Below are 16,562 nucleotides of genomic sequence, written 5' to 3'. Positions count from 1 at the left end.
GTGCCGGTGACCCAGGAGCAGGTAGACCTGAGCGGGTCCCTCCTCCTCCCTCTGAGGGTCCCGACCAAACCTGGAGATCTAGGTGGGGGTGGGGAGAGCCCCAGGCTGGGAGACGCGGGGGTGTCACTGGGGCCGGGGCTGACTTCTAGGTACCTAACAAATCACCACCCCCCAGAATGGCTCTGCCATCTGGGCCCCCCGAGCGGGGGTACCCAGGCCACAGCACCTACCTTGGCAGCCCAGGCCTGCCACGCCCACAGTGGGGCCAGAGCCGGCGGCGCCTCACCAGCATGGCCAGCAGCAGCAGCACAAGAATCTGAAAGGTGAGCAGAGGAGGCTGCACGCTCTACCCCCGAGTACACACTCATGCGGCATCTTGGGGACTGGCCAAGAGGTGACAGAAGTCTGAGAGGTCCGGGTCCCCACCCTCGGAGAGCTCCCAGATACCCACTCCCACATTTTGGGCTCCCAGGGCCCCCCTTCACCAGCCCCAGCAGAGAACACAGGCCCCCTGCCCAGGCTGGCAGTAGGTTGCAGGCCAGTTTGGATTCAGATTGGACTCACCGACAGCACAGCCAGGCAGGTATGGAGGAGGCCGGGTGGCACCCTGGGGTGACAGGGGGGCACTACCCTGCAGAGCAAGTGAAGGCTGTGTCAGGCCTGGGGAGGGAGCCCCCAAGTGTGCAGCCGGATCTGGGGTTCCAGGCTGTCTACACTGGGGCTCCAGCCACTACCTCCTTTGACCCTCTCATGTCTCCTACACAAGATTGCCCAGTTCCACCTTCTGGGCACCATCCCAGGCCTCTCGTTCCCCTGTGGTGTGCTGGTCCCATGCCACATTCTGAGGTTACAGGTCTGAAGGAGACAGGAGGCTCCCGGGGAGGACACAGGAGAAACAGTGGGCCAGCTCTGCCTGATCTCACCCAGATCCTTCCTGTCCTTCAAGGCCCACTTCATCCCTCCCTCCTCCAGGAAGCCTCCCTCACAGTTCCAGATCTCACAGATCTCTCCTCAGAACTAAAGCTGAGCATACTGCCTGGGTCAAACAACCAAGAATTTGGTCCTACGATTTTCCTTCCACCCACTGGTATCTGAGTTTGGTCTGTGTCTGTGACTGAAATGATCTTTCTTGGTCTTCCAGGACTTATGTCTCTTCTTTTCCTGTTTCCCTTTCATTAAGGACTTCCATGTACAGTTGGGCAGGTTGCACACTGCACAAGGATGCGCAAGCAAAGGAATGAGTTTGGTCTGAAATTCTGGCCACACTGTTCACCAAGCCCTGCACCTACTGAGCTGCATACATCTGAATGGGGGTAATTTTTTCTAATTACCACATATGGCCTGGCAGAAGTCCTGCTCTCACCACAGCTGAGCACAGAGGTAGACCCATGGTGGAGATAAAGAAATCAATGAGGGCAACAAAGGCCTCAGCTTCCTCAGTTGGGCCACGTGGCAGAGAAAGGGGTCAGGTAGGAGCCCTGAGCTCTGGGTTGCACCTGGACCTGGGAAAGCAGACAGAACTGGCTCCCTGGGGAGGAACAGACCTCTGGGTTTGCCCAAGTGTAGCCTGGGAGTGCCAGAGGGAGTGTGGGCAAGCTGGCAAGGCATCCGAGGGAGTCCTGTGCCACCGCTGGGCCCTCATTGCCCAGGAGGCTCACCTGCCACCTGGGCGCCAGCCCGCTGTGCGGAAGGAGGACTGCCGAGCCTCGTCTGCAGGATGAGTGCCGAGCGCCAGGACGCTGAGGGGACAGCATCTCCTGTGAGCTTGCTTTCCCTCAGGAAACCCCAGACATGGAGAAGCAGGAAAGGTGCTGCTCACCGGCCCTTACCCTCAGGTGGAGGGGCAAAATCAGTCCATTTTGTGCAGTTTCTTGGCCAGGGCAGAGCTGGCTTCTCCCCAAAGCAGAATTGTGCTCCTGGGCAGGGTGGGTGCCATGTAGGGGATCAGGTTTCTGCTGTCTGAGCTCAGGCCTCACACTCCCCACTTCCAACTCTGAGGCAGCCCACTCCGGCATGTGGGGGGAGGTTTGGGCGAGGCGGGGCCCCTGTCCAGCCCCAAGAGGGCAGAGCCACCACTCCTGGCCCTCCCAGCCTGCATCTCGTCAGGGGGCTAGGTCCTACTCAATCCTGTCCCCAGGCCCAGCCAGGGCAGGGGCTAAGCAGTCTGTCCCCAGAGCAGCCTGACCATTTCCCACTCACCCCAAACCAGGAGCCACCCTGGCCCCCATGGATACCCTCTAGGGCCCTGGCTGGGGGACCCTTGGGCCTTCTGTACCACCGGGATCCCCCACCTACCCCTTAGCCCAGGCTAGCGGAGGTTCGGGCACCCTCAAATGTTGCAGGTCTGAGCAACAGAAATAGGGCTGAGCAAATGCTTGGCTGACAGCCCACGGAGCTGAGTTTTGTGCTGTGGGAAAGACAGGGTGGCACAGACACAAAGAACACCACCTCAGGGAGGCTGGATCCTCATTGAAGAGGCACAAGCAGGTGCTACAGGATGCAGAGGAGGAAGAGAGACCTGGGGCAAGGCCTCAGAGGGTGTGGGGTTTGAGTTTGAAAGATGGTTATCATCTCTTTAGGCAAAGAAAGGGAAGGGGGTTCCCTGGAGAGGGAAGAGCAGGAGGAAGTGAGGTCGTGTGCCTGAGGCCAGGCAAGGTTTTCAGCTCGACCCAGCCCAGAGGGTAAGCTGAAAGTAGGTTACAGCAGGTGTGGGAGGCACTAGGGAGCCATCGAAGGTGTTTGAGAAGGGTGGTGTCCTGGATTTTAGGAGATTTCTGTGGTTAGATTTGAGTAAAACAGCAGTAAGTAGTACTTACTAAGCATTGACTAAGTACCAGGCACTGTTTGTTGCATGTATCAACTCAGTTATTACCTAAAGTGTGGGTGCTCTTAGTACCCCCCCTTGTGTAGAGAAGGAGATTAAGACTCAGAGGGGCTGAGTGTCTTGCCCAAATCACACAGCTAGTAGAAGGGCAGAGCCAGGATTCGAACTGAGGTCGTCTCTCCAGCGCCACATCTGACTGGAAGGTGAGAGGCAAGGAGAACACAAAAGAAGATATTAAGTTGAATCCTATGAAACTGCCACGTCTGTCCATCAGAAACAGTTGAATATCAGCGTTTTCAAATGGTTTAGCATAAATAGTCAGTGGGGAGTGGAGGCACCAGGCTGTGTCTCGGAGGCATGCAGGGGGGGGATTCACATGCCCTGATGTGGGGGAGCAGAGGGCAGGGGAGTTTCCAGGGTGACTGTAGGGTTCTGGGCCTTATTCCAAAATGAGGTGTGAGGACCAGAGTTGGATGCAGCCCAAGGAAGCTGAGGCTTGGTCTTGGGCAATTCAGAGGTGATGGTGGACACTTGGGGACAGAGGTTGGAGCACAGTGGTGAAGACACTCAGGCAGAGAAGGAGCAAGACTACTGTTTCCAGAAGTTTGGCCCTGAGTGAGAACCTGCAAAGGGACTCTTCCAGAGGGGCGGGCATTGCACCCCCATGGGTGAGAGGGACAGGGCGACTGTCTGGGGCGGCAGTCTGTGGGCCTGAGGTCCCAGGAGGCCTGGAGTCCTGCTTCCTGACACTCTGCCCAGCCACAGGCCTGCAGGTCACGGTGGCGCTGGCCTCACGTGGTGCGAGGGCAGCAGGCCTGAGGGAAGCCTCCAGTTCTGCCTTCCAGCAGCCCTTTGAAGTGGTGGGGAGGGGGGTGACATCCGGACAGCTGCCACAGGCTTGTTTGTGTCCCCAGGCTCTGGCTGGGTGGCTCAGTATTGGTGACGAGTGGATAACACATGGGCACATGTCAAGCTGGACACATAACCTGGCCAGAGGGGCCTCTGTGGGTAGGAAAGGGCCAGCTGCTACAGACCAATCCCATGCCCACAGAAGACCCCAGATGACGAATCCACCTCCATCAGACTCAACCTCTTCAGCAAGGTCCTGGAACCATGGGGGCACCTGGCTAAGTGTGGCCAGGAGATTGAGTCCATCCCAGCCACTGTCACCAGTGCCCACCAACCCCAAGCCCAGCCTGCTGGGGCACACTGAGGCACAGAGCGGGACCACTGCCCAGAGTTCCCCGAAGCTTTGGTGTACCATCTCCTGAGGTGTCTGACTCACACAGGAAGACGTGAGCCCAAATTCACCTCTGTGGGATTCCCCTGGGCTCCCAGCTTCCTGCTCCCACCTTTGGTGGAGGAGGCGGCAGGAAGTCCAAGTTGGTTTAGAAAAGTAAGTGGATTCAAACAAAGCTCTTCCTTCTTCCCTGCAGTGGGAGAAGGAGCCACAAGTTCTAGATGCCTCCATGCTAGAGGCAGTATTCCCCATCACCACGGGCCTGCCATGCAACCAGCTTAATCTTGAGGCCACATCTAACACCCAGCCACACAGCCCGCTGCAGGTGCCTAGCCCCAGCCAACTCCCAGGTCCTGAGGCGCCCATGGACGCACACAGCTTCAGATTCAGGTTGTGACCCAGGCCAGAATCTGTTCCTCACCAGGTTCCTGGGCCCCTCCCCATTCTGCTGCCCCTCCCACCCCACACAGGCGCAGCAGAGATGTGGGGCCCACAGGCTGGGGGGGGAGGGGGACGGGCAGGGGCCCACCCTTGCTGACAGCAGAGCTGCTCTCCAGGTGGTCAGAACCCCAAGTCCTCCAAATAACAGCTCCCTCAGGCCCGGGCGGGGCCCCCACTCCTGCTGGGTGACCGGGGCCTGGCCAGGCCACAGCCCCAGCCCCTGGAGAGGCACACGAGCGTTTTTTCTTCTCCAGTTTCAGTTCTTGATGGGGAACAGATGTGCACACATCTGGCTTGGCAACACCCCAGCCTCACCTTTCCAGTTCCCCAAACCCTTAGACAGAGCAGGGACATGGGGGATGGGGCCAAAGCCAGGAACAACATGGGAGAACTGGGTTTTGGGGCCCACACAGGCAGGGCGTCCTTGGCAGCATGAGGGGCACAGGCAGGCCAGGCTCCTCTGCCAGGGTACCCAGACTAAACAAAGATAGAAAGGGTCTGGGCAGAGGCCGCCTTGAGCCGAGCCCTCAGGCCACACTGGGCTGGGCTGAGGCCGCACCCCCGCCCTGGGCTGGCCTGAGCACTCCTGCTAAAGAGAACAGGACCTCCTCGTCTTCACGGAGACTCTGGGGCCAGCCAAAGACAACAGGGGCTGTGCGTTCCTTCAGTCTTTCAGTGACTCCTCCATCAGGCTTTCTGCCACAGTTCTCTGCCGCCCCCCGCCCCCAGCATGACCAGAGAACCTGACACTTGCTAACTCAGTACTCTAGATGGTTACCACAGAGACCAGCAACCCCTCAAAGGCAGGTTCGACTCCCTCAACCTCCCACCCAGCACTCTCCATGCTGGCTGCAGGCCAGAATCACCCAGGGAGTCACCCTGGACTAGCTGGATCTGAATTTGCAAGGATGGGGCCCAGGAATCCATATTTCAAATACACCACACAGGTTCTTTTTAGGTGACTGGCCTGGCCCAGGCTCCCCACCCCAAGTATCTTAATACTAGGCAAGGGCTACTGTTCTCAACAAACTGATGAGGAGACTGAAGCCCAGAGAGGCTGTGACTTGCTAAGGGTTACACAGCAAATGAGTGGCAGAGTCCATCTTAATAGCCACTGCCCAGGGTGTCTTCCCTGTTCCCCTGTCTGTAATCTCTGCCACATCCCACTCTGCCGGCCCAGAGCCAGGGGTTCCAACTTACCCTTCTGGCTGGAGCTCCTGGCCACCCTCGGGCTCATCAATGTACCAGCTGCCGTAGGAGTAGTCATCTGCAGCCTGGGAGGACGTCTGGTTCCCTGTTGCCTGGGATGACATTCTCTGGCCCGTCTCCTATGACCCCCAGACAAGAGGAAAAAAGCCACTACAGATGTGAAAAGAGGCTTAGGGGGAAAAAAAAGAAAGAAAACCAAAACAAAGGAACGTTTCTCTTTAATCCTAAACGTTACTTTCTTGCTTTTCACTCTGGGAAAAACCCGCCTGGGAGTGAGGGCCTGGGCGGATGGCACAGGAGGAGGGGAAGGGCTTCTCCTGTCCCCTCCCGTCCCTTCCCGCCCAGTCTCGCCCAGTCCTGCAGGAGGTAGCGATCCCCCTGGAGAAGAGGGCCCCTCAGGGCCCGTGGGCGCTGCCGGAGCACCTGTCCCTCTGACGGGCCACTGGAAGGGCTTTGCTCAAAGGACCACTTTCAAAGAAGGCTTGTCCAATCTGAGCTGCGCACAGAGATCCCCCTTCCTTCCCCCTCCCCAAACCCACCCAAACAGACCCACAGACACACACTGGAGGAAGGGCTGGAGGAAAGAGCTGCAGAGATGAAACGGGGGGCGGGCTCAGCATACTGCCGGACCCTCCCAGCCCGACTCCCAGCCCCTCCCGCTGCTCTCGGGGGCTCAGCCCAATTTCCCTCTTTGTTTGGGCTCCCTGGAGACCACCCCCCAGCCTCAGCCTACCCGTCGCTGGCCGCTTTGGGCCTCAGTGATGGGAACACACCGTGGTCCTGACAAAGCCCCCTCCTGGAGGGGGCCCCAGCTCCACAGGCGGCCTAAACCTGGGGGAATGTAGCCAGAAGGGTCGGCACTGCCCGCATGTACCTGCCTTCAGTACCTGCCCTCAGTACCTGCCCCAAAGCTCCCACACCTTCGCCCACCACAGCTGCAGGGCCTGCAGGTGTCTGCCTTCCACAACCCAAGAAGGCTGCCGGCGGCGTTGGAGGCAGGGGAGGGAGCCTGACCGTTCCTTCTCCTGGGTTTCCATGAAAGAGGCAACATGTGGCTCACTGGTAAAACCTTTTTGTTTCTCCCACTCGATTTCATAAGGAGATAACTCACCCCCACAGGGCGGAAATTAGTCCTTTAAACACGAACCAGACCCACATTCAGCAAGAAGAACCCCGCCTGCCTCCTGTTCCTCCCGGGGTGCGGGGGTGAGGGTGAGGAAGGCAGGGCTGGGCAGGGGCTGGGGGTTCCTCGCCATCTCCCCTGGCTGGCTCCCCTCCCCTCTTGGCCCCAGCCCTGGGGGGCGGGGGGGCGGGGGGGGGGGGGAGGGACAAGATGCAGACAAAGGCAGAGAGCAGTTCTCAGGCCCCTAGTCCTGAGTAGGGGTCAGGCCCCCCTGGACTTTTGAGGGTCCCTGTCCTTCCAATACCCTCCAAGGGGCCTGGGCCTTGGCCCTACCCAGCTAAGGCATTTGTTCAAGAAGGCTTTTTTTATAAGATATTCATCCACTTATTTTTTTAACATAAATTCATTGAATGCCTAAGTGCCAGCACTGTCTGGGCCCTGGGCCGTGAGAGTTTATAGTTAGGGGAGACACAGGCAAGCAACTCAATACCTTCAACTCCAAGGGTTACAAAGGGAAGGCACAGAGGGCCCTGATGCACACCATGGGCAATGGAATTGGATCAGAGAGGAATGGGGAATTCTTGAAGAGGGAAACCTCTCAGGGGGGACCTGAGGGCAGGGAAAAGTTGGCTGAGCAGAAAGCTGGGGGTTGAGGGTGGGAGTGGGGGTGGGGGAAGCATGTGCCCGATAGAGGGAAGAGCATGGGTGAGGCTCTGAGGGGACAGGGTTTGAAATCCTAAAGGCTCCCCATCCAAATTCTGAGGCCAAACCCACGAGGCCTTCCAGGGTGAGGGCCTGGTACTCTGCTGGCTTCAGTTCCTTGCCTTCCTTCCCAAACAGCCCCTCTTCCAGAAAGAGGGCTCTGACCCCCCCTCCCTTACCCACAGAGATGTCAGCGTCTGCTGACTCAGAGCTGAAGCTGAACTTTATTCGATGCGATGTAAGAGTCCACACTGCCCGTCTGATCCCAGGGATTGGGGTGAATCCTGCCTCCGGGGCCTGGCTGTGAGCTCCTAAGAACAGAGTTCTGCCTCTTTCCTCCTCCTCCCTCCTTCCCCGGATGCTCAGTCCTGGCGCTGGGGTCACAGGGCCTTTATAAAGTGGGTATGGCAAAGCCATTGCTCGTTCTGGTGACCACCGCTCCTGTAGGGGCCTGTCCCATGCAGGCTACTGTTGTGTCTGGGATTTCCCCAGAGGGGCTTTCCAGAGCCCTCCACTCCAACACCAGAGCCCAGCATTCCCTTCACTGCTCAAGGGTCTGGGACTCATGGCTTAGGGAGCAACCAACTCTACCTCATTTTAAATCCCCCTCGTGATACCTTCAACAATTGGAGTCCAGTCTGTGACGGGGAGCTCTCTCCCTTCACGTCCGCCCATGAACATCTGTGCCTGTCAGAAACTGCTTCCTTCCCCAGAGGGAGCCTGAATCTGCCTCCTCAGCCTGGTTTGTTCCTTCATTCATTCAACAGTGTTGAAAGCATGCTGATTCTGTGCCAGGCAGGGTTCTACGTGGTGTGCTGAGAACACAGCAGCGGGCACAATAAAGTTCTGCACCTCAGGGAATCTAACACGCAGAGGGGCGGAGGGACAAAATACGTGTCATGAGTGCTGACAGGGACAACATAGTAGGGTGAGAGAAGAGACGTTAGTGGGGAGCTGGCTGTGTGAGACTGGATGGTCAGGAAAGGCCCCGGAGGAGGTGCTCTCTGAGCAGACCCTGAAGCAGGGAAAGGGGGCACCCAACCAGGCCCTGAGGAAAGATATTCGGGCTGCCCACAGGGGCCCCCTCAGCCTCAGCATCTGCAGCCAAGGCGGCAGGGAGCCAAGTCCGGGCGCAGGCCCTCCCCACAGGACTCCTCCTTGAACCACGCATTGCTCTGCCCCCAAAGGAACTTCCAGCGGACCCTGTGCCTCCCTCAGGGTTAGCCCAGTACCCGTGGCATCACCTCCCCCACCACAGGCCCAGGATGCAGAGGCTACCTTCAGGGAGGCCCTTAGCAGAGGTAAGGAAATGGCGAGCTTTGTGGCTCTCCCCGGGCATGGGCACAGTGGACAGAGGGCACTTGTGTCCAGTACCTTGATCAGGGCTGGGCTGGGAACAGGAAGGAGGGGATCCAGAAGGAAAGAGCAGAGTTTCTATATGGCAGTGGGAAATGCCCTGGTTGTGGGGGCAGCCTACCTGGGTTTAAGCTCTGGGGCTGGCTGTGTGACCTTGAGTGATTCCCTTGGCCTCTCTGGGTCTCAGCCCCACCTCTGTCCCAGAAGGAGTAGGTCACCCAGCCTGGAGATATTTGACTGTGGGCTCTTCTCTCCCCAAGGCCCCCACTCCCTGCCCTCAATGACTTCATGGCCCAAGAATGTGGAGCCAGCACATGAGGCACTGGTTGTAGCAAGAAGGTCAAAGCCACAGGGAGTGGCTGTGACTGCCCAGTCGTCCCTCTTTGTCTTCCAGCCACCCTCCTGGCCCCCAGCGCCCCCATCCACTCTTGAGGGGGCAGGGAGGCAGGCTGGGTGGAAGATCCATGGATACTGGGTGGCCGTGTGGCTCAGGCTAGGAGAAGGGAGCTACTTCTTGAGCCCAAATTACCTCCTCAGCTTGGAGCCAGAATAGCTTGGAGCTCGTATCTGCAAAATTAGCTCTGAGACATTAGGGAGGATGCCACCTGGCCAGACTGCAAGCTGGCCGGGAAAAGTATTGAGAAGAGAAAGGCGGGAATGACCTGCTCCTGAAGAACTTCTCCCAAGTCCTGGCAGCAGAGTTCAGGGCCTACCGCCTGCAGCGGGCTTTACAGGGGCCTCTACCCACAAGAGGTGGAGACTGGCACCTGCCATCAGGAGAGGAGAGGCTGGAGAGTGGAGGTGCTTAGGAGACAGACTGTAGAAGCTTCCAGAAGAGAGGAGGGAGGAGGGGGAATAAGGAGATGGCTGAGGCAGTCTTGGAGGGGGGTTCCTGGAGGGGGCCTGGAGCAGGGCCCTGAGGTCAGACAGAGTCAGCAGTGGTGGCAGGAATGAGCTCTAAGTGTCTTAGGAGAGCTGAGAAGGAGAGTCTGAGAGGCAAGGAGAGCGCAGGGCAGGGGGCAGGGCTGCCTAGCTGCGGCCTATGGGAGCCCATGGGGGCACATCCTGACAAGGCTGATGCCAAGATCTAAGGAGGAGCCCAGGTAGCAGGGCGTCCCACTGGGCACAGATTTGGGGGTGGCTAAGCCCTGCTCGCTGTGGGAGGGGTCACAGAAGCCCCTGGGCTGTCAGCAGACAAAGGCCGTCAGCCAGCTGGGCCAGCATCGAGCTGCCCTGCCTGCCCCTCTGGCTGGAGCTGGCCCCAAAGGCCTTGGGACAGGGCTTCCTTCCTCCTCATGTTTTTGTTCGAGTTGATTAAATCTGAGGAATTTGTGCGTCCAGGAACAGAGGCCCGCGTGTGTGCCTTCAGCAGCCCGTGGTTATCAAATCCTCAAAGGGCAAAGTGCTCAGCGCAAAAGGAGCTGACAGTGGGTAGGAAGGAACGGGGAAGGCCAGCAGCCCCAGAACCTCAGGAACACCCTTCCCCAGGACTCCCAGCTCCTCCAGAGCACCTCCAGAACCTCAGCAATATGCCCAGAATGTTTGTAACATCACCAGAAACTCCAGAACCTGAGTATCACCTCCCATGAACCCCCAGAACTCCAGTGACATGCCAGAACCTCTAAAACACCTCAGAACCTTGGTCACCTTCCAAGAACCCTCCAACTCTGGCAGATCAAGCACAGGTTGGGACAAGATGGTCAAAACCATGCTCAGCCGCTGCAGAAGGCCCAGAGACCCCCACTGCTTACCCGCCCCCCCCCCAGCCCTGGGCTGGCAGAACCCCGAGAGGTCTACAACACCCAACTTCAGAGTCGCAGCAGCCCGGATCCCCAGCAGCACAGCAGAGAGTGCCCAAGGTGTGCCCCAGCCCAGAAGAGTGGAGCCAGCCCATGTGCCTGCCGGTGGAGCCCATGGATAGGCAGCCAAGGCAGGTTCAACCCCATGCAGGCCCCTGAGCTCTGGGGCGGCCCTTGTCTCCAGTGCACCCATGCACACACATATTGAATGGCCCCCAGCACACACACGTGCCTAAATCTGGCCACAGACTGAGCTTGACCCCATGCAGTAGCTGGAAAGCAGTGTTGTTGGCTGCTAAGCTCATGAGAGGGAAATGTGGATGGCTCTCTACCTCCTACCTCCCTGGCCATGTGGGAGCATCAGAAGCATCACCTGACATCCCCTTCCTGGAATTCTCCTGTCTCTCCACCAACAGTGTCATCATAGCACAAGGGATTCAGGCCAGACTGCTCTGGCATGAATGGGGACAGTGGTGAGGAGTCAGAGGAGGGTAGCTGGCTGTTCCAGGGGAGCAGCGTGGTCTTCTCCTCCCAGAGAGCTAGGCTAGAACTGAGGGAAGATGGGGAAGAAGATTTCAGCTCAGGACAAAGGTAGCTTTCTTACTCTCACAGAGTAGTGATTCCCCCCATCAGAGGAGGCAATCAAGAAGAGGCTGGTAACATCAAGATGCTACAGAGTGTTTCCTGCCTTCAGAGGAGGACTGACCAAAAGGCCATGAAGATTCCCCCAGTTATGAGAGCCCTGGATTCTCCCTTCCCCGCACGTCCTCCCTGGGGTGGTGGCACCATGGTCTGGCCTTTGAGATGCAGGCTTCCTACTGCCCTCCTTCACTGAGGATGCTGACTGCTGGGCAGATCCCCTAAGTTCTCTCTCCTTGTTCCCTGCCGAACATAAGACATGGCTCTCCATCAATCTCTTGCCCACAAGCAGACCCTACTCAGACACGACTCTTCTGATGTCTCCCTGCCTTTTGGAGTTCACACTAGCTCCCCAGTGTCCCCCAAGTACAGCCATCTCTAGGTCTGCAAGCTCATCCCTCAGAGTTATGCGGCCCTACTGTTCCTGCCCCCTTTCTGCCTCCAAGCCTTTGTTCATGCTCTGTCCCTGCCGGGTGCCTTCTCCCTGCTCCCCAACCTGTTCCATTCCTACCTGGCCCGCAAGGCTGGGCTCCAGCCTCACCTCCACCAGGCGTTCTTGACCTCTCTCTCTGTATCTCTTCCTTCTCCTTATCGATCACCCTGGGGAGTCCTGTCCCTCCAGGAAGGCAGAATGTTCCCCAGCAGCTGGGGAGTCCTCTGAGTGCCAGCACCAGCTTGCCTGGGACCCTGGAGGGACAGCTGGCTGTGCAGTCTCAGTAGTTGGCCCCAGCAGAGTCCCCAGCACCTGCTTTAAAAGGTGTTTGATCTCCTCCCGGAAAGGCAGCTCTCCTTCCCTCCAGCTCTGGCCCTGCCCCTCCTCCTGAACCCCCTCCCTGGCCTCCCGCCTCCCCAGGCCTCCTGCCTGTGATTCCAGGATCAGAGAAGCCCACCCCACCCCCACCTCTGCAGCTCAGGCCAGAGCAGGGCTGGGGCCCCACACAGCACACAGGGCAGCTTGTCTCCGGAGGAGCCTCTCCACCCAGCAAGCCATTTGCCCGAAACTTGATCTCCTTGGCCCTCGGAGTCACCTCATCGTGGAGAAGACTGTGCAGGGCGTCTGGCTGACTTTCCCCAGCTGTGGCCCCGGATGGGCTCGGGAACCCCCTACCCTCATTTGTCACCATCCATCACTCCCTGGGGGCCATTGCTTGATGGATTGCACCAAGCCGGAGGGGAGCCACCAGCTAAGCTTTTAATAACCCGATCAGCATCCTGCTGTGGCCTAGCTGGGCTGAGGGCCCTGACTGTGGGAAGGGGGGAATTGTCACACTTTCATGGGCCTTTGGGGCTCAAATTTCAGGTATGATCCACTCCAGGTGGAGAGCCAAAAGGCTCTCAGAGAGCTTTCTCTTCACCTCCTCATCGCCTAGCTCTCTACAGAAAAAAGCCTGAGACTCTGGGGCCTGCTGCTCCTCCCCAGCACATTCCTGCAACCCCCAAGGCTGCAGGAACAGTCACCTCTGTTCCCTGTCCCCTGAGCTGAGGTTTGGCTCAGGCTCGCCATGCTCTCCCCTCCGCCTCCTGGAGGAGGTGCCCTGGGTGGGAGTAAAGAAGACTGGGGAAGGAAAAAGGGCTCAGAGGTGCTAAAATGTGGTGCTGCAGGAGGTAGAGATGGGAGGGAAGGGATAAGTGTGGGTACAAGAAGCAGGGTCCTAAATTCCCAGGAGAAGGACACCTGGGGAAGCATCTTCTTCCTCCTCAAAGGAGAAAGGGGGTACAGTTAAGAAAAGGGTAGGGTAGCCCAAGGAGCACAGGCTTTAGGATGGGAGATTAGCTTCCAATGATGGTGAAGAGCCTGGAACAGACGGCACAGCAGAGAGGATGGTCCCAGGGCTGTGCCTGCTCTGTGAGAGAGAGGGAGGGAGGGAGAGAGAACAGCTCAGGCCAAGATGGGAGGGGTCCGCCAGCTCTGACCTAAGCGACATTTCCCCATGGAAAAGAAGGGTTTTTACATAGAAAGGGTTAAACCGACAGCACAAAGAGAGCATTAACCTTTGGCCCATTCTTAGGAATCTATCCTCAAGAAACACTTGCATATATAAGCAGAGAAGATGCCCAAGGCTGTTTGTAATGCAAAAAATTGGCAACAAGCCCAATATCCATTGATAAGCTTTGATAAGTCTATAGGCAAGGCACTAGTTAGCTGTCACAAGGAATGAGGTACCTCCTTATGGACTGGCCTGGCAGAACTCCAAGACAGAGTGCCAAATAACAAATAACATGGATGCAGGTTGCTGAGCAATACATAGATCGCCATCCCATTTAGTGTTCCTTTAAACTGAGGATACATATGTGTGTGTAAATACATAAAAAATGAATCTGGCAGACACACAGCAAACTGTTCATAGAGGTTGCACTCAGGGGAGAAATGAGTTTGGGAAAATGAAGGGGGATTTTTCACTTGTTTGACATGTACATTTAAAAATTATCTAGCTAGGCAGTTATCCACAGTAAGCAAAAGGAAAACATTGTAAGGCTGTGTTGAAGCCTACTGTGAGTGAGCAGCTGTGAAAGCATCACTAAGCCATGTGGAATGGATTCCGTCCCCAGCCTAGTAGTGCACATTCTCCAGCATCCCTTAAAGCTGGATGCAGCCCTGAGACTAAGGATTGGCCAATGAGATGGAAAAAGAAGTGCTGAGTATAACTTCCAAAGAGAGGTGTTCTTTAAAACAGAGGTGTTTTCTTTCCTCCTGTCCTCCTTCTAGTCAGCTGAAATGCAGTTCTCAATGATGGCTGGATCTCAAGCGGCTTTCTTGGACTATGAGGAGGAGGTCATGAGTTAATGAAGATAGAGCAGTAAGTTAGTTGCAAAGACAGAGACTGAACTAAGGCCAGATCTTAGGGCTTGAGGAGACCTCAGAGACCCCTGTTCTACCCATATCACCGTCATATCCAGAGGAAACCAAGGCCCAGAGAGGCCACATGGTGTGCCAGGGGCAGTGACTGAGCTAGGAGAAGTTTTGCCAGAGATTCCCACCACCACTTCATTCGCATGCACACGTAGAGCTCATGGCTCTTTCACCAGAAACCACCCTTCCCAGAGCTTGGACGCTGCTCCATTCTGTGGCTGGGGGACCCCCTCTGGGGCCCAGGCCTGGGGGTGGGGAAAAGGCCCCCAGAGTTGGTTAAGTGGCAGGCCTGGGACACAGCCCTCAGCATTAGGTCTGATAAGACAGTAGAACTCTGCCCACCGGTGCCCACTGGTGGGTCTGTCTGTCAGTATCTGCAATTTGGCTTCTTTCTCTCTCTGTATCTCTCTGCCCTTCTGTCTGCCTGTCTGTCCCAGTCCATCATTCTCTCTTTCCATCCTTATTGTTGTCTCCCTCTATGCCACACTCTCTCTGTCTGACTCACTCTGCCTGTCTCCTATCTTTCTGTCTCTCCTTCTAATTCTCTGTGTCTGCCTCATTCTTTCTCTGTTGATTTGTGTCTCTCCCTATACTCAGTCTTTGCCTTTCTGTTTCTCTCTCCTGCTCTTTGTTCTGTTTCTGTCTCTGAGCCTGACTGTGAAGTTTGTCTCTCCTCCTAAAGGTTTTAGGTGGTACCTTTTCTTGGGCTGTGTTGTGTGCTGACTTGGTGCTGCCCCTGCCAGCTCCTGCCCCTTCTCTCCCCCTTACCTTCCCTGTCTGTCTCTGGCGCTGTAGGAGGACTGGCACTGCTCTGAGAACCCCCACAGTCTGTAGGGTCTTGAGTCCTTAGAGCCAGCGGAGCAGCTGGGCAACTGGCACCTGGGCACACAGAAGACAAAGGTCAGTGCTGCCGATGCTGCCCAAGAGTCTGGCTCCTTCTCCTTCCTGCCACCCCAGGAACTTTATCCCTTCTGAGGGAGGCTGGCAGGGCGAGCTCAGGGATCACGCGGGCAGCCCCAGCTCCTGCTTGACTGAAGGCCAGAGCTAGAGGGCTTTGGGCATGACCCGAGACTCTCTTGACAGTGCTCCTGATGGGGCCGGAGGCATGGGGACTAGATCAGAGTCACCACTCAGAGAGGAGAGCTTCAAGGGAGCCAGGCCCTGGCCCTAAGCACCACAGTCAGTGGAGGGAAGAGACCAGGCTTCTCAGTTTGCTTTTACCACTTACCAGCTGAGTGACCACGAATGAGGCCCTTCCCTGCTCTGGGCCTCAGTTTCCCCATCTGTGCAATGGAGAGAGGCTGGCTGCTGGGCTTCACGTTGCCTGTCTGAGTCTGCGATTCTATCACCCCGTGAGCCTCTAGTACTGTGGACTTGAAGGGGGTGGGGTGCGGGCCTGGGACGCTTCCACTGTGGGGAGGAGGCTGCTGGAGGGGGCTGGGTACGGAAGTCTCATATGGAGCCGTGATGATCATGTGATCACACTGGCCTGGGAATCAGGAGGCCTGATGTCCAGGTCCACCCCTTCACCCACCCACCAGATCTCTCTCACCTCTGTTTCCCTGTCTGTAGGAGGGGATAATAGTCCCAGCCCCCAGGCCCTTGGGAGGATCCAGGAAACTCATAGATGTCCCTGCGGGGAGCATTCAGCTCTGCGCACAGGGAGTGGGGTGAGGTGAGAAGGAGTTGGAGATGGGTCTTTGAGGATGGAGGTCTGAGGGCCCCCAGGAGCCATGAGGGGTGTCAGCGGGGGAGGCTGAAGGAAGCCATTGTGGGAAGCAGGAAGGGCCCTCTGGGGTGGGCTAATTACAGGCCCAGTCTCTTCCAGACAAAGCAGTGGCCTCTGAGTGGTGATTCTTCCAGGGAAGAAAGAAGACTCGAGGGCCCCATTAAGGCCTTTCATGCTGGGACTGCCGAGGTCTGTTGCCTCCTCTCCTCACCCCACACCCCACCCCTTCTTGACTCCTGTGGGAGCTAGGCCTCTGCCTGGAGTTTAATCCTTGAAAACCACAGGAGGCTGAATCAGGGAGGCAGCTGGGAGTGGAGCAAATCCTAGGAAGGGAGTAGGGATCCGGTTCTGCTCTGCTATTCTGGGCTCAGTTTCTCCAGCTGTAGAATGGGAGTACTATCCAGTCCTGACCTGCTAAAATTCACTGAGGTCCCCAGACTTTCTCTGTGGAACTGAGATCAGACCCAAAGAAGCCTGAGCATTAGGAACTACTGCCTCCTGCCCTGCCACTTACCCACCATGCTGCTGCCCTCCCTCCTGAGCACCTGCCAGCCCACCAAGGCACCAGGATGCATCTCTGAGTCCAAGTGTGGGTCAACAGCCCAAAAGGGTCTTCACTTCTCACAGATGGAACCCAGATGAAATAGCC

General features: G+C 57.2%; 1 protein-coding gene across 15 annotated transcripts in view; it reads right to left on the bottom strand.

Moving 5' to 3' along the window:
• STRA6 (signaling receptor and transporter of retinol STRA6) overlaps positions 1-15,157 on the bottom strand; it is a 31,962-nt gene extending 16,805 nt beyond the window's left edge. Inside the window, exons 1-6 of one of the 15 annotated variants that reach the window (XM_070269153.1) lie at positions 9,017-9,092; positions 8,157-8,401; positions 5,706-5,833; positions 2,873-3,020; positions 565-631; positions 231-316 (exon numbers count right to left, since the gene is read on the bottom strand). In XM_070269153.1, the coding sequence (XP_070125254.1) occupies positions 231-292 (62 nt within the window). In that variant the 5' untranslated portion in view covers positions 293-316; positions 565-631; positions 2,873-3,020; ... (1 more) ...; positions 8,157-8,401; positions 9,017-9,092. Of the gene's footprint in view, positions 1-230; positions 317-564; positions 632-1,658; positions 1,917-2,872; positions 3,021-5,705; positions 5,834-5,949; positions 6,278-6,588; positions 6,768-8,156; positions 8,402-9,016; positions 9,093-11,844; positions 12,132-14,952 lie in introns of those variants that run through there. The other 14 variants (XM_070269148.1, XR_011439446.1, XM_023653760.2 and 11 more) reach the window with 14 other exon arrangements.
• Positions 15,158-16,562: the final 1,405 nt, after the last annotated feature.

Source organism: Equus caballus, chromosome 1 (genome assembly GCF_041296265.1).
Source record: "Equus caballus isolate H_3958 breed thoroughbred chromosome 1, TB-T2T, whole genome shotgun sequence".
NCBI classification, from domain to species: Eukaryota; Metazoa; Chordata; class Mammalia; order Perissodactyla; family Equidae; genus Equus; species Equus caballus.
Note: the sequence above shows the minus strand (reverse complement) of the source record. Positions and strands in the feature narration are given on the sequence as shown.